The 22,664-nt window shown below is 35.5% G+C and overlaps 7 protein-coding genes and 3 pseudogenes across 7 annotated transcripts; 6 read left to right on the forward strand and 4 right to left on the reverse strand. All coding sequences in view use genetic code 6, as the record gives it.

Moving 5' to 3' along the window:
- Positions 1-11: 11 nt before the first annotated feature.
- On the reverse strand, positions 12-866 carry SS50377_21712 (Cysteine-rich membrane protein 1; the record flags this gene model as incomplete). Its single annotated transcript, XM_067905613.1, has 1 exon — positions 12-866. One exon carries the CDS (start codon positions 864-866, stop codon positions 12-14), a length of 855 nt encoding a protein of 284 aa, XP_067766930.1.
- A 3,824-nt stretch (positions 867-4,690) lies between these two features.
- On the forward strand, positions 4,691-5,095 carry SS50377_21713 (uncharacterized protein; the record flags this gene model as incomplete). The annotated part of the gene is made up of 1 exon (XM_067905614.1): positions 4,691-5,095. The coding sequence occupies one exon, from the start codon at positions 4,691-4,693 to the stop codon at positions 5,093-5,095; it is 405 nt and encodes a 134-aa protein (XP_067766931.1).
- A 480-nt stretch (positions 5,096-5,575) lies between these two features.
- SS50377_21714 (uncharacterized protein) lies at positions 5,576-6,028 on the forward strand (the record flags this gene model as incomplete). The annotated part of the gene is made up of 1 exon (XM_067905615.1): positions 5,576-6,028. One exon carries the CDS (start codon positions 5,576-5,578, stop codon positions 6,026-6,028), a length of 453 nt encoding a protein of 150 aa, XP_067766932.1.
- A 665-nt stretch (positions 6,029-6,693) lies between these two features.
- Positions 6,694-8,409, forward strand: SS50377_21715 (Cysteine-rich membrane protein 2; the record flags this gene model as incomplete). Its single annotated transcript, XM_067905616.1, has 1 exon — positions 6,694-8,409. The coding sequence occupies one exon, from the start codon at positions 6,694-6,696 to the stop codon at positions 8,407-8,409; it is 1,716 nt and encodes a 571-aa protein (XP_067766933.1).
- Positions 8,410-11,593: 3,184 nt separating this feature from the next.
- On the reverse strand, positions 11,594-11,998 carry SS50377_21716 (uncharacterized protein; the record flags this gene model as incomplete). Its single annotated transcript, XM_067905617.1, has 1 exon — positions 11,594-11,998. One exon carries the CDS (start codon positions 11,996-11,998, stop codon positions 11,594-11,596), a length of 405 nt encoding a protein of 134 aa, XP_067766934.1.
- Positions 11,999-13,413: 1,415 nt separating this feature from the next.
- SS50377_21717 (Cysteine-rich membrane protein 1) lies at positions 13,414-14,381 on the forward strand (annotated as a pseudogene).
- Positions 14,382-15,185: 804 nt separating this feature from the next.
- SS50377_21718 (Cysteine-rich protein) lies at positions 15,186-15,701 on the forward strand (annotated as a pseudogene).
- A 318-nt stretch (positions 15,702-16,019) lies between these two features.
- On the reverse strand, positions 16,020-17,492 carry SS50377_21719 (Hexose transporter; the record flags this gene model as incomplete). The annotated part of the gene is made up of 1 exon (XM_067905618.1): positions 16,020-17,492. One exon carries the CDS (start codon positions 17,490-17,492, stop codon positions 16,020-16,022), a length of 1,473 nt encoding a protein of 490 aa, XP_067766935.1.
- A 408-nt stretch (positions 17,493-17,900) lies between these two features.
- Positions 17,901-18,224, forward strand: SS50377_21720 (Myb-like DNA-binding domain-containing protein; the record flags this gene model as incomplete). The annotated part of the gene is made up of 1 exon (XM_067905619.1): positions 17,901-18,224. One exon carries the CDS (start codon positions 17,901-17,903, stop codon positions 18,222-18,224), a length of 324 nt encoding a protein of 107 aa, XP_067766936.1.
- A 927-nt stretch (positions 18,225-19,151) lies between these two features.
- Positions 19,152-22,557, reverse strand: SS50377_21721 (Hypothetical protein; annotated as a pseudogene).
- Positions 22,558-22,664: the final 107 nt, after the last annotated feature.

Genomic DNA, 22,664 nt, shown 5'->3' on the forward strand with positions numbered 1-22,664 from the left:
CCGAAATTCTATCACTTCCTGGCCTTCTTGATGAAGTAGTATGCCAAGCCGCCACCAACTGCACTAGCAACCGCCAAAACCCCTATAATAATGCCGGCAATCGCACCACCACCTATTTTATTCTGCTAGACTCCGCCCTACTTGGCCCAGCACATAATGGCTAGAATTTCATACCCTTCCGCACATTCACTGCACGTACCGTCTTTCGCCTTCACTGTATTGGGCAAACATGTCTCGCAGGCAGTCTTTTTATCATTACAGGAAGCACAGTTTCTAACCGCTCCGCACCTGCAGGCAGAATCAAGCCCTTCCGCGCACGATGTGGCAACGCCATTCTTGCAGTATTAGCCACTTTATAGGCTAGTGCAGATGGCCGTGCACCTTCCGTCTATCGTCGTAGTATAAGTTTCTGGAGTACAGAAGTTGCATACTGTTTTTGAGGAGCAAAAAAGACAATTTGATTCGCATTTCACGCAGCGATTTACGGTCAAGTCGCAGAATGTCTAAAATTCATCTTCGCAGTCTTTTAAAGAATTGCAAACTCTAACGCATATATTCTTTTCCATGGTGTAGCCCTCATCGCAAGCCTCGCATGAATCAGGGCTCGTACACTTACCGCACCCCTTTGAGCATATAGTGCATTTATCTCCTTCTAGAAAACTTCCAGTAATGCATCTTGAGCACGTATTATTTGTGCACTCTCTACAATGGGTATTAACTGTATTGTCCACACAGTAGCAGCCTTGGTCGAGTTTTATGTCATCGGAGCAAGCGATGCAACTAACTCTAGTAGTGTCGGTGGCCGGGCAGTAAAATCCTGCCTTGCAGCCGGTACTAATTCTACTACATGTTCCGGATTCGCTCATTTTGCATGGATGGATGCATGTATTATAGCAGAATAACCGCGGTATAGAATAAATTATCAGTTTCGAATTTATTGAATATTACTTAGTATAGTATATAAGTTATTATATCCATAAACTAAAAATGGAATAATGTATTTAGATTTATAAAGTATATACTTGTGAGAGCAGTTTTTCCAGTGTTTTGTTGCTTGTATATGTAGATATGATACGTCTCCGAATGGACCCCTGGACCGGAACTGCATGAGGGTTCCATGCGCACTGGTACCAGCGCGGTACACTGAGAGGGCCTTGGAGCAGGGAACTGGGATATGCAGGTACGCGGTAATAACACCTCCCGAACGCGCACTCTGCACGGCAGCAAGCAGGCCTTGAAGTCTCTTACCACGCCCAACGCTGCTAATAAATAAGTACGCTTCCCAGCTGGCCTAGAATACTCTTAGAAGCACACACAAGCTATCCACCTCAAGGGCCTCATTGAGCTAGGCAGCCTCCGGGAAGTTGGTCTGGGCCGCGCTGCAATACTTTTGCTGTCATCCTAGGCAGTAGGTTGGATCTGTCAGCGCAGGTTAGCTCTAGCGATCGTTTCCAGGTGGGTCTCTGCGCTCAGGATAATGAAATAGGTAAGTAACCGAACTCAGTGCCAAGTATACTTAGCAAAAATATGAAAAGCCATATTGAAATACGAAACATCATTTTATTAAATTGAGAAAGAATTTATATCATTCAATTACATAATCACATTTCATATTTTTTTTGCTAGTATAGCACTACCCTATAAACGTATTAGTGTTCATATAATTATTAAAAAATATAGCTCCGATACTTAAAACAAGTCATTTTTAAAAATACTTTGTGTCTTCCATATTAAATAATCTTGCTAAACACCCTCAGCGTGAGCAGGTCAAGGGAAATATGATCTCTTTAGAGATTGTATTTCCATTGGGTCGCCCAAATCGAATATATCAAATTCATAATTATATTTTAATTTTTAATATCGTATTTTTTAAAATACATAACTGGTGTTTTTATATTTAGAAGTTATTAACAAAGCTTGATCAGCCATGACAGAGAAGTAATATTCAAGCAAGATAAAATTATAAATACAAAAATTAAAATACTTAAAACAAGATTTATTACAGATACTAGAAGAGGATCTTGATTTTATAAAAACAAAGCTTTTAAAATAGTAAATCTAAACAATAATGCAATGATCTAAATATGAATATTAAGTAATACAAAAACGAATATAGTTAGATATCGCGTATATATAATAAATGTAATAAAACAAATACTAAATAATTTATTCTAATAAATAAATTAGATTAAACCAATTATAAAAGTTTTAACTAATATACAATACAATTAAATAGTAAAATTTAAAATTCAATGAGTTCAATGATAAATTAGATATCAGAGTCTTGAATAATGTATCAAGTGATTTACTATAAAATATCAGATTGAATAAATGCAATTACCAAAAGTAAAACAATTAATGATAATATCAATATAAATATAGACTACAAGGAAAACATGTTTGAAGAAATCAAATAGTAAGCAAGTAGTAAGTCACCATCAAGAAGGTACACACAGAATATTTGCATTTTGAAAATGGACTATTGTTTTATTACTCGCAATGCGAATGGTAAAATCTGATATAGTAGATAGTATCCCAGAGAGGGGCCAAGAAAAAATATTTTTCCTATTTAAAAATTTAAAATGGTTACTCACCAAGTGCGACCACTAAATCGGTCGACAATGCGGCCAATAAATTGGATCAAAATATTTAACTTTAAAATTTTCTAAAGCTACTAATTCTAATTATGTGGTTCATACAATGGGGATTTGTTAGTCTATGTATTATTCTGACTACAAACTATGAAATTTTGAATTTTAGCGTTAAATTAAAACACATTCTGAGTACTGACACCCATCGCCTTCTACTGCTAAGGGCCCGTTAGGGACTTTGCCAACGGCTTTTCAAACTTAAGCTTTGCAAAGTAGCGTTTAAAAACAGCAAAAAATACCGTTTCACCCTCTAGACGATACGTTAAGCAAGATCCCTGCTGTTAAATTATTACAAATTGTCCATAGTTTCCGCCTGGCTGCATGCCCAGTTTTGCAAGACGGCACCAGTGGAAGGTTGCAAGTATGCATTCCGCACCAGCAGTGCTACCTCTTTGCAGTCAGCCGCTGCTCAAATATTCAACGGAGTGTGCACGCTCTGAATAGGTGCTACACATCGCTGCATGCCTTCTGATTACGTAAAAATATTTCTTACCCTTTGGTGCATTCCCTGTTCCCGACTTGCGCGCAGATGCTTCACACGGGAGGTTGCAAATTTGGTTGTGGAAAAGCCTTTCAGCGCTAGTGGGGCAGAAAATTACCATTTTCATTAAATCTTGTTGTGCGCTATTCGAGGTAGAAATGAGTATTTGATAATAATTCTGCGAGGGCAGTTAGCATCACATAAGAGAGTTTATGGTGATAATTTAAGGAATAGGTTGATTGCGGTAGTAAGTGCATTGCGCTCATGGTGATTAGGTGTGCTGAGTTTGCGCAGTTTTAATAGTTCTGGAATGAGAGATGTTGGGCGAGAAGGGGTCGTGAGCATTTTTGTGTTGCTACAATAAACTGCTATTTATCAGATTAGAACGTTTGGGATGGTGTAGTTGTGGATTGGATTTGCTTATGTAGAGATAATTTTATTGTATAGTAGTTGGAGTAAGTATAGTTTGGATGAATTTGAAATATCACTATCTTACCATACGCAGGAGTACGAAATTCAACTTTAAGGTAATTTTAAAGTAATGGTACAATAACATGTCATACTGTTATATTTATCTATTATGCTGTCCGAATTTGAAAATAATTAAAGTATGCAAAACTGAAACTGAAATATTTAATAGTAATATACGACATAGAATCACTCTAAAGATAGTAAGTTAAGTTTCATGAAATATATCAGATGCAAAATTTATAGCTTAACGCATAAGTATCATTCATGTTAGGTAATCTCATGGAAAACATAGGTTTAGTTAAGTTTTGCAGAATTACTAAGGGTTTTAAACTAAAATATATTACTAATTGCTTATATTGTGATATTTTTATTACATGTGGTAAATTGATCTATCGGCTGCCTTGCGTTCACCTCAGGCTAATTTCATCTCGCGTTATCAATTACTACTTGAGTCATTCTAACAAATTAAAACGTATTAAGGTGGGCCCAAGTATTCCGTAACGAGCTGCTGCTAGTGAAGTATAGGGAAGAGTAATGCATCGCTAAAATAATATTTAAGTCAATTTAAAACTTTTTCCAAGACATAACTCCATAACTGGTACCATCACTTCTTCCCTTTCTTGACTAAGTAAAAGCAAGTCCATCTCCGACGGCACCTACTGTTAATATCCATGCATCACCAACTCTGGATAAGCTGCTGCTACGTATTTCATCAAAAAGCAGATATTTCCACCTTTCTCAGCACCGTCGACGCATTCTCAGCATTGTTAGCATTTGGGCAAATACCTCGGAATGAATATCTTCTTTTAGATTAATGATTCAATGTGCCTGAATCTCCATAGAGTAGATAGTTCCGCGAGTATATGCAGCTAGTGCATTTCTATTATCGTCATCATAATATGTGAAAAATGGGTCAGTACAGGGTCTAGCAGTTATTTCTTAACTTGCTGGGCAAGTAAGGCAGCGAGGCGCTCCTAGACGACCACACCTGCATCATGGTGTCTGGTCAGCAGACCAGCAGTCAACAATAGGACTATTAGCACAGTCATAGTGTTCAATAAGGCGGCTACATCATGCTTACTTATGTATGATGCGTCACTTAGTTCGGATTTTTACATTTGAGCACTACTCGACTGACTTCATGACTCGCATGTGCGAGAAAGTGCTCCAGGAATTCCCAGTGGCTTTAAATCGCAAACCTAACAGCATTGAAAAATTGTATTGGACCACAAACGCCCAATAATTGCAGATTTTATTCAGTTGTCGTCTACAGCTTTAAATCTTGTGGCGAAAGCTGTGCATTTTGAGCACTATCTCAGTATGCAGAGTTACCAGAACATGCATACACTAGGCTGATACACGAACTAAACAATAATCTGATTTTGTTACTACATGCGCCATTACTACATCTGTTCAGGAAATTACACCAGGGTTATCTTCCGTGCTGTATTAAATGAAGACATTTAGTTTATTGCATTAGGATGTTGTTTGAATAGCTTTAGTTTTTAATAGTTATATTTAACTAGCTATTTGGTATTTAGAAAATATTTACTACTCATTCAGAAGTAAATACTGATTAATATAATATATAGTACAACTATAAAAATAAAAATAAATAACTGAAGGTTTGCTTATGGTAAAATTAAACTGCATTACTTATAAATTAATTAATTTATCGAGCTTCTATAAAATAGGGTAATACGTAATATGATAGAAAAATGTAAAATGTAAATGTAAATTATATGTATTATCAAAAATTTATCAGGTTTAATCTTAAAAAGTGTTATGATAACTAATGAATATAATATTAACATAAAAATATTTTTTCATCTAATTGAAGTTAGTCATTATCAGGTAAGGATATGACAGATTACAATGTATATTACTTAAATTTTACAAATTTAGTTAGTAAGCCTTAGATCAGAGCATAGATGGTACATAGATAGTAGAAAGTGAAAGTTCTTACCCAATAATGTAGTCAATGAACAAACCTATCTCTCTCACTACAGGTCATAGAAATAATAAAATTTAGTTAATGCTAGCATTGCTACTTTAGGAAAGCATGTAAGATAAGCTAATGATAAAGTAAGGTTTATTAATATTCTGGTATACTGTGCTGCAAGGTGAATGCATGTATAGACTTAAGGCTGACTAATGGGACAGCTGGGATCTGAATAGAAGTGGTGTCAACACCTATTACTGCATCTTAACTTAACAGTAAGGGAAACCTGCATATTCGTAGTAGGAAAGTAGGACTTACGAAACATCTGCGCAAATATCGAAACAGAAGAATACGATACCAGCCAAACTTCTGATACCTCGGGAGTATCGGCGCAGGGATACTAGCACGGGCTCTGGTACGGTTCGGAGTGGCTGGTATGGTCAGCCTATTTATGCATCAGGCTAGCCGAGAAGACATGATTGAAACCATATTCGGCATTTTCAGCAATCTTTCAATTTAGCATATTAGAATGACATAAATATTTTTGAGTTTTGCATCTATATTAGTCTAAATACTATCCGAATATACCATTCACTGATAACGTGGAAATATAAATTATTTTATTATATTAAAATAATATTGCTAGCTTCGGCTAGCATAAAGTGGCCTGAGTATTAATTATGTTGAAATACGTATAAGTCCAACTATCACCAGCAATCTGGTATTTAAGAAACTTACCAATATTTCTACAATATGAAGTTTTCTATATAATATATGAATAATTTTTGGTTTTAGTTTTTGTTGTATTATAGTAATCTGAACAACTATAATTAAACTCAATTTAAAAATTTAACTGTTTTAAAGATTATAAGTTATTACGTATTTGGCATATATAATAAGTATTACAATCAATGCATATAATAATAAAAGCAGCTTCTTTTCTTTTGCCCAATCTACTGCTATTCATGTATAATTACCTTAAGTAAAATTTTATTAAACTATGCTCTTTTGTACAGCATCAATTCCACACCTATTACCAAATTTATCCAAAAAATATTTTACTTCCGTTTCAATATCTAAAACATGAAACTACTAATCCTCGTTAGTATTAGAACTTTCTACCATTTAATATTTAAATTTTTATCAAAATGAGCAACATGTGTAGTTCTAGTAGTAAAACTTCCTGCAGTTCAGGTTTCTTCTGTCCATCCAACGTATCAGCTGATGCCACAGCGTGTCTAGTCTGCAAATCAGAGTGCGCAACCTGCACGGGAGACACCGCAGAAGCTGCTAAATGTGAATCTTGCGCTCCGGGAAAGTATCTAACCAGTGACTCCTGCACCGCCTGCGACGCAAAATGCGAAACCTGCACAGGAACTGGAGATAACAACTGTCAAACCTGCAAAAATGGTAACTTTTTAAGAGGAACCACCTGTTCAGCCTGCGTTTCAGGATAAACCATAAACTGCACCTGCGGAACCTCTGAAAACTGCTCCACATGCGCGGCTGATATGAGCAAATGCGACGTCTGCACGAATGGCCATTTCATGTCAGGAGCTAAATGCACGGTGTGCTAAACTAATTAAATGACTGCCTGCACTTGCACGACGGCGAAAAACTGCTCAACATGCGATGCTAACGATGCAGGAAAATGCAAAACATGCATAAACAATTTTGACCCGTCTGGAGACACTGCTTGCGAGAAGTGCTTGTCAGGATTTTTCAAGGATACCGCTTCTAGTCCGAATACTTGCACAGCGTGCTCTGCTAACTGTATAACGTGCACTTCTAGCTCGGTTTGCACAGGCTGTGAGAATGGGTTTTCTATCGACTCCAACAAGTGCGTATCCTGTGCAGACGAAAACTGCACTACCTGCACAGCTAACAAAGATACCTGCACGGTTTGCAAAGCTGACTTTTATGTGGAAAATAATAAATGCGAGAAAAAATGCAAAGTAGGTGATGACAGCTGCACCATGAACTAAATCTGCGACAATATCTGTAAAGACTGCACCGGGAGCTGCGCTACGTGTAAGGAAGCTGTCGACAAGTGCACGACCTGCAAATCTGGGTTCATTTTAGCAGGCGATAAATGTGAAGCGTGCCCCAAGGATTGTGAGAACTGTGACGGTGACAAAGCCATCTGCAAGGTTTGCAATGATGATTTTTTCACCGAAGATAATACCTGCACTAAGTGTGAGGGAAACACGACAAAACAGTGCAAGTGCGGGGAAGCAGTTAACTGTGCTACCTGCGATACTTCCAATAAAGAAAAATGTGGAACCTGTATCACCGGTTACAAAAAGGCCACAGGAGACACCTGCTCCACTTGCTCCGATAGTTATCTGATGGTCGATATGGTTTGCACGAAATGTAATAATAATTGTGCTACGTGCTCAAAAAGCCTTGAAAAGTGCGATACATGCGTCAGGTCTTACAGCATTAGCATAAATTAAACGTGCGAGAAGGATTGTACGGAGGTACTGACAGATGGCAAGGTGTGCGTCGCCGAAAAGATAGTGGATTGTGGAGCCAACAATCAGGTAACTGCGTGCAAATGCAAAGATGCTGCAAACTGCTTCAAATGCGATAGTTCTGATAAGGGAAAATGCGAGTCCTGTATGACAGGCTATAAATTTGTAAATTAAAAGTGCGACAGCTGCGCGGACGGGCACACCACCGTTGGCTCGTTCTGCTTCCCCTAGGGTGATACGCTAAGTACCAACCTCTCTGGTGGCGCTGTTACAGGCATTATCATCGCAGTTCTAGTAGCTGTTGGTGGAGTCGCCGGTGGTATTTTTTGGTACATGAAGAAGTCAAAGCTTAATTAGGAGATTGACGAGTAGAAGTTTGTCCTGAAGTGATAATTTAAGTTATTTCAGATATTATGATTATGTATATGGAGGCATCTTGTGATAATGAGAATATAAGGGTATAAAATTAGTAATTTACTATTATTAAATATGAAGAAGAATTCGAGTTACTTAAATCTTACATACTACTCACTATTTCTTCACAATATTGAAATACTCTGTTTATCTCCATTATATCATTAAGTAAGCGAACGTATACTAAATATTATAATTAATTTAGCAATCTTATCAATTCTGTGCTAAACTTTATCATTACATAACTATTTTGCGAAATTCAATTTTATGTCTTGCGTTGGATTGCAAAATTGGCTATGAAACTTGGAATGGTATGAAATAGATATTGATAGTTTTAGTATGAGATTAGTATTTAATTGGGTAAGCGAATGACAAGTTGAGCATGCGTTGAACTATATTTTGCGGTTCTAAGTTTATATTTGATTGTTAATATAACTTTCTAATTTTCATACTATTTAAGATAATTATTTTAGGTTATGGGTATGATTTTTCTGTTTTGTGAGTCGATTTGTAATGTAATTGTGAGGAAATGGTCGTCAAAGCAAGATATAGTATAAAATGTATAAGAAGATTAAATTGTAGATTAAACTACTTTTGTAGTTTTTGAATACTTATATGTTGAATTTAATGATGAATACTTAGTGATTAATCATAATTGCCTTCTTCATTTCTATACTCTGATTATCTTCTACAATTGTAATTTAATAAGCATGTTAAGTAACTATTATAGTTCTATTTTATCAAAAAATATACTATGTATATTATATATTCTAATTATTATTTACACTTCTCTTCTATATAGGTTTTATGCATAGTATCACACCTAACAATCTGATGCCTAGTTAAAGTGAAAATTTTCTATTAAGGTATGCTATAGCAACACAGCTAACGCTATGAAAATAATTATACTGTAATCAGTCTTGTAGTAGTTAATTCTATATGGTTCATGTAATTTATGCAACAATTATTTAATATTACCCCTGCTCTGTCGAGTGCACTTTTTTGAAAAAGTATAAATGTGCCCAAAGAGGAAAAGTTGCAAACTTATTTAATGGAAAATGCTCATATTCTTTTTATTTTGTTTTTCTTGTTGTGTTTCGTAATATTCATTTTAATCGAATTCCGCTCCAGAATTGGAAAATCCACAAAATAACTCTTTGTCGAACAATCTTTAAATACTTGACCCAATAAATAATACAATATATCTGTGAAAAGAAAATAAGTATCTAAAGCTAATTTGGGCATAACTAGGAGCCATTACAAAATTAGAATTCAAAACTTATAATCTAAATTATAGCCATCAACTTATTTCCATATCATAACTAAGATGTTATTTTAGTAAAAAAGAATTATTGTAAAATATTAGTAAAAATATATTTATTCATGAAAATTTTAAATTCTATATTTTTTTATAACAATTAAAATTTACAGAATAGAGTAATATCTGATGAAGGGGAACATTATATAAATGTGATATAATTTATTTCCAGTAAATTAAGGAAATTTTTATTAGAATGATGATAATGATGATGATAATGAAATTAAAAAGTTAATAATTATACTTTGCTAATTAGTAAAATTTTAATGTTAGCACTAGAAATGTAGATTTAGACTCTATTGAATGCTGTTTAAATATAGTTTAGTATGGAATTGGAATAAATTCAGAAAAATAGAATATTTACCAATTGACGAGCCACTGTCCCCATTTAAAGGCAGATATAATAAAAAATATACCTACCTTAGAATCTAAATAAATACGAACGGCTTTTATGTCAGGATCAGTCAAAAAATAATTACTGTTTTATATTGTAATCTTATTCTGATTTTGGGTCCAATAATGGTTAAAATGTATTATATAGTACCTTGTTTATAAATTTCCATATAGTCTAAGAGGTATGGGGTGTGAAAATTTTATACCTCTGAAAAGTTATCAAATATAGTTTAACTAATAAATTAACCTTTACTTACGATACGTAGCAACAGGTACAAAAGTAATATTTACCTAAAGAATTAAAAGTCAAGTAATTCAAAATTTTAACTTTTGAATATTTTCATGATTTGGAATAAAGATCAAAAACATAAAATTAACAAAGTTGCTTTTACCAATGATATTATAGGTTATCTATAATGAAAATAAATATACATTTACTTGTTCAAGTCCAGTCATAGTAGATCTATATAATAAATTAATGGGAGGAGTGGGTGTCTAGGATTATAATATTCAACTCATAGGTTGCTAATAAAATTTAAATGAGGGGGTATTAAATTTATGTCATAGACTCGACATCTGTTTAGTAAATTATTAGATTTACTAGAAATCAACAATATTGAAAATCTTGAATTTAAACAATATTTGAATGACCAATGAAATAGATTTCTTTGTACACGAAGATAAACTACAGTAAATCTAATGTAGAGCATAAGCTATTTACTAACGCTGTTCTAATGTACAATCTCACTAAAAAACTAATATTTAATGATAATATCTTATCTGCTGTCTGTAGTAAATGCTAGAACTGGAGAACATTCTATATGTGTAGTAGATACATTAACAAAAGAAAAGAAATCAAATACAGAAAGCGATACTTGTAAATATTACTTTTTCGGAAATAGCTTTTAGCCCGTATATCCAATAGCAGATAAAGTCATATACATAACGCTCCCATCAGTAGCGGGTAATATTTTTCGAAAGATTTGGTCAATGGCTTTGGTTGAATAACCTCCTCACCAGGAAACAGCTAATAAAGTTAATATTAGTATTATATTTGTTATACTTTTTATAATTTTAATTATTAGTAATTATATTATCTAATATAAGGATTATTTTTAGTTTTATTATATTATATAATATTAATCCTAATCGTTAATTTTTGAACGAGCTATTAAGATTTAGTTGTTTGGGCGATTATAGCTTATTGTGTATTCGCATTAATAACTATTATCTGCTACACGAAGATAATATGAAATCAGCACTCTTACTTTTATATAAGGAACCTAATCATTTAAACCTATTTTTAATGAAATTTTACTACAACTATATTGGTGTATAATAATTATTTATTTTTTCACTCCTAATTTTCATATTTTAAATCACTAGATATATTCTTAAAAGCGATGACTATCATTGAAATATCCCAAAACATAAAACGATTAATCTTACTCACTACTAAGACTTATAGCCTTTTTACACTTCTACCTATATTAAAAGTACTAGGTATTACACATCTTCACTTTTAACATCCTGAGTTAAACTATTTTTACTCAACCAGACATAGCAGCTGATTCCACAGAACACCTCCTCTGCATCACAAACATTATTTGTCAAACCAGCGCTAAGGGAAATACTTTAAGTGAAAACCACTGATTTTACTCCACCATAACTTAAATAACTGCACTCATCTTTAGCACTGTTAAAAACTACGATTCTATTGGCATGAACGAGTAATAAACCTATACTAAGTGTTACAGTCTGTCCAGTATGATATATTGCGAAACCTGCAAGGCTTAGTTGCTCTAGTATGTTTCTGTAAGCTTACGAAAGTTTACAGGCTGTGAATCTGGTCATATTTTGATAATGATAAATATACTGCACGCTTAGAGGGAGACAACATTTAAGATAATAACAATATTAGATAAAAAATTTCCAAGGATACCTTTCAAATCAAATGGTAAGTATGCATTCTTTCTATACGAAGAGAACTTAAAATGCTAACACGCTTCAGCTGTTAGTTGCATCACCTACAACACGGCAATCCAAAAAATGATCAACATGCATCACTAGCTGCAAACGGTACCGGCTTTAGCTGAGATAGCGGAGTTTGATGGTGGAAATTGCATGCACAACATCCAGGGAACTGTTGTAACCCTAGCAATGCACAATAGAGCTTTGCGATACGTGTGGTGATGCTCATTAAATGGAAATTGGTTAATTTGTGTTACCCTAATTGTAGTCATTAAATAACAGTTAGATAGCTTACATCCGTGGAGTTGCGCCTGCTTATGATAGAGTAGGTTAAAGTACTTTATACAGATATCAAGATGCCTAAACTTATTTTAAGTATGATGAAAGTAACAATAAAGAATGTCATAATTACATGCACTAATACAAATTCAAAATAAAGCATGTACAGGTTTGTTGATTCCTTTGTGTCAAGTGTATAGCGCTATTTATTACTAACCAAGTATCTGGAAGTCTATCTACTATATGGCGGCTTGAATTGTGATTCCAGTATTAGGTGCCGTATGTGCTATCGACGGCAGCCTGATTTCTTATGTTATCAAGAAAGGAAAGAAATGATGGTAATAGTTCCCGAAAAATATATACGAAAAATGGGTTCGCAAGGTAAAATGCGAAAATTCAATTTTACTCGAGGAATACATTATTATGTTATATAATCGCTTGTAGAAGTATTATATGGGATAGTTATATCAGTAAAATGAATTTCTTTTTGTTAGTACGTTACATGTAGTTAGGTATGAAGCAATATGTACTACATCATAGTTAGAGGTAGTTGATAGCACAATCTAAGGATGCATAACAGAAATTAGTATAATAGTCCCAACTTCTACTAGCTGTTAGTTCAATAGCATTATTAATACACTCGAGACTAATTGAAGTTAAATTTTAATATCGCAAATGCAAAATCATACATTCTGATACTCAATTTGTATTAGTAATATTATCTGATATTAAATTAATACTCGTTTATTGATAGACTAATTTTTGCAGATTCATAAAGTATTCAGTTTCAGCGTGAGATACATTAGGTATCTACACTGAGCTACTGCGTCTTAGTTTATCCTAATTTTTACGTTCAGTTACAAATTTGTTACTAATCATACGATATACAATATGATTTTAATATTATATATTAATTCAAAAAATATTTTAATATATATTTCCTATATAATCAAAGTTACTGAAAAATATTTTGTATTATTACATACTCAGAATATTACTAAAAATAGAAACTGCTAAAAATGGAAACCAAGTGCGACAACGGTTCTAAAACATGCCCACTATGCACGCATGTCCATCCGATGCCACTACCTCTAATGAGAAAAACTGTGTCTAGTGCAATATTGTCGGTAACGACGGCTGCAATGCTTGTGCAGCTGATGATGCTGACGTCTGCACTGGGTGCAACCCAAAATTTTACTTTGACCCCGACACTACCGAATGCGTTGCATGCTCCTCCAACTGCTCTACTTGCGATAGTGCGGTTCAATGCACTGTCTGCGCCACCGGCTTCAAACTAGATGGTGGCACATGCGTAGCCTCTGATGTGATCGCATGCGATGCAGATAATTCTTGATAAGACGACTAATTCTGCGAGATAAAGACCTCTGGGAACACTTGTATTCCTTGTCCTGCTTCTTGTAAGAAATATACTAGCTTGACAAAGTGCAAAGAATGCAAAAATTACCACGATATGAATACTGACTAGACATGCACGGAATAATGCAAAGGGTTTATAGAGGTTTTATAAGCATGCGTAAACAACATAATTATCCCTTGTGGTAGCTACAAGCAATAGACCTCCTGCAGGTGCGGTCCTGTTGCTTAGAACTGCCTCACTTGTTAGGCTACTGCAGTACCAGAGGGTGGAACATGTACAGATGCTAGTTGTACATGTGGAAAAGATAGTCCTGACACTTGCACTGGTTGCATAGATAAGCGTAATTATGTTTTTATAGTGGGAAAATGCACTGGTAGGGGTACTAATAAATGCTTAACTTGCCTTCCTGGCTATATCTTGAAGGATGATAATTGCACTGATTGTGCAGTAGAGGCTGAAAAAGTAGGGGACTTCTGCTTCATCCCCAGAAAGGAGGCTGGTAACCTCTCAGGTGGCGCGGTAACCGGAATTATGATTGCTGTGCTTATAGTGGTTGGTGCTGTCGGCGGAGGTCTGGTGTATTACTTCATCAAGAGGGCCAAGAAGTGAAAAATATTTTAATATGTAATTCATTGGAATGTGGCATTTTCAAACTAGGTTTTGTAATAGTAAGCTTTTCAGTTATACTCTATTTAATAATTTATAGATTTCATTGTTTTACGTTATAGAATAAAAAGATTCAGCATGTTTTAAAAATTTTGAATCCCAAAATATTAATTGTAGCGTAATATACTCTTCAGTATAACGTATCATAACGTAAAATAATAAAAACTGCAATTTCAATGTATCCAGTTTCATGAATGGATGATAGTGAAATGCCGTGAAATAATGATAGTGCGCTAGCGATACATTGAGAGAAAGTACTGTGAATATGTTAAATTATAGATTTGATACTTTAGGGCAGAAGCATAGATTCTGTGCAAATGGTGGTAAATCTAATACTATTTACAATTAGGTATCGTGATTTATCCATTTTTCGTTGTATTGTTATATACTGAAAATATTCAATATTAGTATTAGTATTATAAAATTTGAAGTTACTAATTATATATGTATATTATCAGATTGAGCAATTATCTATTTGCAAAACTGGCAAAGTTGTTACACGAATCTAAATTAGACGCCGATTATTAATAGCAAAGAGAAAAAACATAAAATTTGTTTTTTGTGCCCATTGTTAGGTGTACTATAAGTAAAGTAGATTTTTGTTAATATCTGATTTTTCAATTTAAAATATATTCATATAAACATATAACTAATTATAACGTAAAAATAGATAGAAACAGAAACTCATATTCACTATCGATAAGAATTATACATATAAAGTTACCTATTCCATTTATTTTAAAATGAGGAATATCATGCACTTCTTGTTCTGGAAATGCAACTGAAAAATGCTAGTGTGATGCAGCCATTAATTGTGATACCTGCGACTCTTCAGACTCATCAATATGCGGAACCTGCTTGACCGTGTTCAAAATAAATGACATTGGTGCTTGTTCAGAGTGCATATAGGGCTACTTTATGTCGGAAAGCGGCTGCTAGAAATGCGACACAACTTGCCGTTCCTGCCAGAATAATGCTAATACGTGTGTAATTTGCGCTGATTCGCACGAACCTACTATTCAATAAACATGTTAGCCTATTTGTGATTAAGTGATAACTGCTGATTAGGTATGCGAGGATGGAACTCCAAAATCTTGTGGAGCAGAAACTCAAATTGTAGCTTGTTAATGTACTGGAAAAGTAAATTGCTTTACATGTCCTTCTGATAATTCCTAGTGCAAAAGCTGTTTGAGAAGCTACAAGCTGCTAAAAGGTGATTGTAAGACCTGCGTATAAGGCGCAGAAATGATAGGCGACTTCTGAATTGGTGGTATATTAGAAGACTAAAATCATAGTTTATCTGGCGGCGCAGTTGCTGGAATAGTCATTGCTAGTATAATGATAATCGGAGGTATCTGGGGAGGTGTGTTTTGGTATCTTAAAAAATCGAAAAGTTAGCTTAAAAATGTAAGCTAACCTGTTACTTTATAGGAGTGAATTTAAAGTAAAGGAAATATATAGTTTTTCAGGAAATTCATTACTGTAGCTTTTTATATATTAGAAAATTCTTTATTAATTTAATACATATAATATACTTATTTCAATTTGTTCATTAGAATAAATTAAAAGTTAATAGATTCTTCATTCAGCAGTCATAACGCCAGAGCCGAACCTCACCTCGGAGCCCTTCTCGGCTTCGCTGCTCGCAGCTGGTGCAGAGCCGGTAAGGATCATCTGGATTTCTTCCTGGGTCTTGCCCTTCGTCTCAGGAGTGGTAAAGAGCAATACAGCGGTTGTGATTCCCATAACTATCAAATAGGTAACGAAGGGAGACCACGCGGCCGCTTTGGTAAGAATTGGGAATAGAACAACGACAAAGATGTTGGGGATATAGTTGAAGCTGAGCAGGATTGAAGACAGAAGAGACTTGGCTTCAACTGGGAATAGTTCGGAAGCAAAAACGAAAAAGATGGGACCGGGTCCAATTTCGAACCCGATGATGAAGAAGATGGAGGCAGTAATGAGAAGGGCAGTATTGGATTTCGCGAGGATATAGTTGATCATGAGGGCGACCTGGGCAACGAAGCAGATGCCGACACCGCCGAAGAGGAGGATCTTGCGGCCGAGCTTCTCGATGAAGGCCAGGGCGCCGAGGGTAGCCACAAAGTTGACACCGTTGATAATGATGGAGCCGAAGACGGAGGACAAGGGATGGACACCGCCCCCTGAGGTTTTGAAGGTATCTTTGAAGGTCTCAGTGGCGTAGACGATAACGGCGTTGATACCTGTACATTATTAGTTGAGACCAAGCATGACAGAGAGGATAAGGACCTTGAGGTACTTTTTCTCCTTGAACAAGAGCATGGGGGAGATTTCCTTCTCTTCTCTGGGTTTGACATCAGGTACAAAGAAGAGTAAGACAAAGCCCATGAGAGGCCATATGAAAGTAACAACAAAGTTGACCCACCATGCATTATATTTATCTTGATAAGTACGGATGGCAAGTAAGACTAAGGACGCAACCAATATACCAAGGGTGACGTTGAATTGGAACATGACACCGAGGAGACCTCTCTTGCTGGACTCTGCGTGCTCACCGACGATGATGATGCTGGGCTGCTAGAATAATACGACAAAGAAGCCGGCAAAAAGCCTCATAACCATCCAGTAGTATACATTGAAAGGGATGCAGAGGAGAACATTGAAGATAACAGATCCGGCAGCTCCGACTAAGCCTGTCTTCTTGTAGCCTAACCAGCTGACAATAGGAGCGAAGGTGAGAGAAGCGAGTAGGAAGCCTACCAGGGAGGCGATAGATAGATAGGGTAGTAAAGTTTGCACAGCAGCATCAGCAGCTGTAAAATTATTGGAAGTACCAATAGCCATATAGTAAAGTTTGATGATATCAGAGGAAAAGTTTGCAATGGTGAAGCCGAGCGTCTCGGCTGTTAACGACTAAATTGCGAACAAAATTCCGAATGAAACCATTTATGAGGAATGGGAAGATATTTTAAAAACTTCAATAATCACTTTAATACACTTATAAGAATTTAATCGTTAAAGATCCAATATTTTCGTATATGTTTTTATATATTATATTAGATTAGTTAGCATAAGTTACTTACTTCATGTTTTTTGTAATCATATGTTTTTATAGCAAATTAAAAACTAAATTGAACACATAATAAAGATTTTTACATACATATAATAGTATAAAAATGAAAACTTAAAAAACAAATATTATTTAATTAATTATCTAAATATATTATATTTCACAAACTTATAGACTATAAGTATTAATTAAGTTTTTAATTGTATTGTATTTTAGTTTTATTATCCACATATATTCTATCTTTACCAATATGCAAATATAATAAATATTATAGTTACTCTACCTCAAATGTACTACTTTAAATACATTATTATAGTTATAGTAGTTAATTTTAGCATTTTGACATATTAACTTGCTAAGTATTTGTATTATAGTTTTTAAACACTAAAATTATTAATTTTAGCATATTCATGTTAATAAGAAATATTAATAGTTATTACTCTCACTAAAATTTTATAATGGTAAACTATCATTGGTCTGATATAGAGGAGGTCACTCTTTGTAATCTCGTCAAAGCTTAAGGTAAATAATGGTATAACATATAATAAATTTATTTTCCATAGTTGACTGTCAATTAAATTAAATCCAAATCTTCTATCTTTAAAAAAAAAACTGAAAACAAGTTTAACACTCGTGATGATATAAAGGAATTTATAGCTAATTGTAATACTCTAAAAAGGAAATCAAGACATCATTTATTGAACGAAATTATTCAAATATTTGGTAATTAATGATTATTATTGTTTATCAAAAATAAAAACGTCTTACTTGTTATCTTTAATTACATACTATCAGTATATTTCTTACAGTAGTATCTATACAATCATTAACTAATTTTTGATACAAATCAAATAAAACTCTCCACAGCAAATTATCTGCATGATTTTATTATGAATTTACAAACTTATACTAATTATTTCATCTATTACTAATTGAATTTACCCTCTGAAAGAAACATAGAATTTCTAAATATTTATTGCATGAATTTTTTCACACTAATTTTACTCCATACTACCTTATTATTAACATATCCTTCATATTATTCCAAAACAAACCCCAATCTAAGTTTCTCAAAAACCCTTACTTACATTGCTCTCTTATCAAAATCACAATACCCCTTCACAATAATATAAATATTCCCCTTCCCTATTAACCCAACTCACATCTCCATTAACCCAATACTATCATCAACTACGATCCCCATCCACTATTTTTGACTACAACCAAATATGTAAAAACTGAAATTTACATTACTAGCATTATTATACAGTAATTATCATTTTTCCCTTCCTATTTCCCCAAGTTTCGACCGTCCACATCCGCTTCGCCTGGTAAATTACTACTCAGTTGCAGCGAGATGTATCGAAATCCGCATCTGACCCTTAAATTCCCGATTCGCCCTGTAATTCTGCACCGCTTCAGGCGCTCAAATTACCACCAATTTCGCACTTTTTTGTCTGAAAATTTTGTGTTCCAACTGCCGCAAAAAGCAGATTTTGGCATCTACAAAAAATACAAATCGCTGCACTGCACTGCGCATAATATTACTATATATAATATTATACTACTATACTTAATATTATATTATTATACATAATATTACATAACATAATATAATATACCATACCATACCACATCATCCTTTCCCAGACGCCGTTATATCACTCTGATTTCAACATCACAAGGCAGCTTACCTCGTTCTTGCCGTACCCGGACGCGTCCAGCCACTGCAGCTGGATCTCGTTGTTGCTGTACACGTACTTGTAATCGCTATACGGCTCCGCACGCAGGCTCTTGCTGTTCATGCTCTCGAGCCAAAAGAACGTGCCCTGTACAACGAAATTCGTGTGGTACGTTCTGTGAGAATTGTTACCAGAAATCAGCTCGCATGGTTAGTTTACTTCGCCTTTCTCAATAAGCGGTGCCTTTAAAATCAAGCGTACTGGCACATTGCTCTAGAAGAGGAAGCTCGCGCTGAACTCATATCCAAGCAAATTTACTAGAGCCGCAATATCAAGCGGTTTGCGCGCTATAAAGAAATTGGCGAACTAAAGATTAACGTTTAGCTGCTAAAGTAGGAGCTCACGATAGTTTAAAACAACTTATTAGTTATCTTTTATATGATTTAATGGGTAGTAGATCTAGTAGGTGCTGAGGAAAAGTTACTGGAGCTCTTGGGGAGACATATTAGTAAAATCTGCGCTGTCATTAAAGGCAACAATATTCCTGCAATCTAGTTTTTCGTTCATAGCATAATTTAAAAGTTCCGTCAAACTAGACGCCGGGGTCGAGTTCAAGACGTTCTTGCAGCTTGTTATTAAATTTTAAAAATCTTCCAAATTGACCACATCTTAACTGAAAAGGACAACGGATGCGATATTGATATCCCTACAAACCAGACGCTGATTGACAATCTCAGCTGAGAATTTATTTTTAATCAGCCTCGAAAATTCTTTATATGCGCTATCAATGTCGCTAAACTGCTACTAATATCTCTTTTTCCTTTAAAACTACTATAGCTCGCTTAAATCTAAAGAATCTCTTATCTACAGATTATCATAATATGTTTTCAAATTAAATGAATTATCCGTGTCATATTCTAGTCTATACTAATGATACTAAACCGTGCTACTAGAAATTTAACGAATAAAAATAAGAGAAAGTGACACTGAGTTATAGACAACTTACCCCTGACAGTGAGAAAAGTTGTTCTAAAACTGCACCGGATTTGCTGCTTTTACAATAGTAGGAGAAACCTCAGCAAAAAACGCCGGAGTTTCGAGTTTCTGCACTTTCGGTTACCTAATAACTAATTTTTCAGCATTTTCACACTTCATAATCGCCCGAAGCCTAGCTACAAATTTTACAAACTGCTAAGTCCCAGATTTGCCGATAAGTCGATTTTCGACATACTCCAAAACGTTAATCCCCTCGATTTACGCCGAAATCAGCATTTCATCCGTAACCTACTCCTTGAAAAATGTTGAAATCACCTCCAAACACCGCAAATGCGTAGTTAAGGAAAACACGTTAATAACGTATTATAACGCCTTCATATTGCAATCATAATATCCCAAACTCGCCTAAAGCACCTCAATCTACTCCCCAGCAACCTCTTTTTAATCTCCTAGAATTCCTATGCATACCCTCTAAATAGCATGAAAATACGTGAATTTACACACAAACTTATCCAAACTGTAGCACTAATCGCCGTAAATGTTAACTAACTGAATGAGCTTCAATTTATCCTCGTCGCAAAGCGCGTAATTCGCACGCTCGCAAACGGTCACAGTCCGAGGGTTAAATTGGACGATTTATTTCACATTTTCAAACAAATTTTTATGTTGAAAAAGACCGAATTCGATCGCAAATTCGCTCAATTTCACCAAATCCGTTTCGAAAAACCAGTCGTTTACGAGCGAGGTCGCGAACAATTTCGCGGTCTAAAAGTTTTAAAAGATGAATTCTCTGCAGAGGAAATTCTTGAATTTTGCCATTTCTCCGCGGCTGTCAATTCGCAGGATTTCCTGCGTTAGCTGGAGCGTAGTTATGAGGTTTGGGTCGCAAAGTTGCGTTATTTGCGTCAAATTGAAGGTAGTTAAAAAGCGAGAAAGGGGTGGAGCGGAAAAGGAAGGGGTGGATGGGAGAGGAGCGGAAACTCGACTTACCTCAGCGCCCTGATCGGCCAGAAACCAAACGATCTCGAAGTCCAAATGCTCCATCAGCGCGAAAAGCGACGTCCCGGCGTCGATACGCTTCAGGCCCACGCCCTGTTGGACTAAAAATTCGAACGCTGGAAGGGAGGTGATATAATGAACTGGCGAGAGCCCCTGCGCGTTGAGCAGCAGCATTGCGGGGGCTAATGCGGTGTGCTTTTGCACGGCCTCCAGGACCTACTTCTAGCTGATTTGAGTACTTTATGGCATTTAATGTACATTCTATTATCTCGAACTCGCTGTCTGCTCCACTTCTCTACCATCTCTGAGCGCGATGTGCGCGCAGGTGTCCAGATTTTTATTGATGGCCCCCTCCAAGAAAAGCTCGTAAATGGGGCTGGGAGAGCGCTGCAGCAGCTCCTCGAACAAAATTTTGCCGCCTTTTGACTTCAACGCCTTTAGAATGCTCAGTTGGGCGTCAGAAAACAGCTGCAGGAATATGACCACGTCGTCGCGCTGCAGCTAATTTGCAACTATAAAAAATAAGTAATCGGTGTGCGAATTCTCCATCATGAGGTCGTAAAACTTCGTCTTCAACATGGTCTTCAGGTGCTGAATTAGAGCAATGAGTAGCTGAGAAGAATTACGCGCAAAGCCCTGAACGGCGATTGAGTAGCTCGTAAATTTGAGCTGCAGAAGAGTATTTGCGAGTTTCACGGCTTCGGATGGCTGCGACAGATGTATAGAATTGAAAAGGGAAAAGATGTCGCTGCTTGTCAGCTGCAACTCAACAGATCTTTTTACAATTTTTTCCAGCAGATAGAAATTCGCGCGGACGGTAAAAGTCTTACTTACGATGCTAGATGAGGTGCTTTAAAGCTGAACTTGAGGGGATTTCGCTAAATAAAACTCCTCGATGTCAGATTGCAGCTTTGCGAGCTGATTTTCTGGCAAAGGAGCGCAAACAGCTCCTTCGCTATGTCTTGGACGATAGTTAGCGATTAGAATGTCAATCTAGGAAACTGTAAATTTGTATACGTTTTCCGCCAAAACATCCGATAAGAACATATACGGGTTCGAAGATGTCCGTAAAGTGTGCGATGTCGCCTATTCTTATCAGCTCGGGAAGTGCAGACGGGAAGAACAGGCTAGTTCCAGGCTACTCAAACTTTACAACAGATACTTTTTGCTGATTGAGCTTCTTGTAGGAAAATCCAGGTGTCAGTGTGGGCATAGTTATGTCAGACTGCACCTGGTAGAGGCTCTGATTAGACACAACATAGTCGTTACGCCGCAGCAAAAATTTTCTCGGCTTGAAGATTTTATGGACGGTCAGAGAATACTGCTGGTCGTTAACAGTTAGCTACTGGAACTTGCCTCTGTTGGAAAATTTGGACTGCGTGATCAGCATTTTGTGAAGTGGGGAACAAGGTAAATATGGTTATTATATCAAATGCTAAGTATTTTTTAATTGTGATATTTATTGAATATGGTTTAATAATACAGAACTACCTGTAA

Source organism: Spironucleus salmonicida, chromosome 2 (assembly GCF_000497125.1).
Source record: "Spironucleus salmonicida strain ATCC 50377 chromosome 2, whole genome shotgun sequence".
NCBI lineage: Eukaryota > Fornicata > Diplomonadida > Hexamitidae > Spironucleus > Spironucleus salmonicida.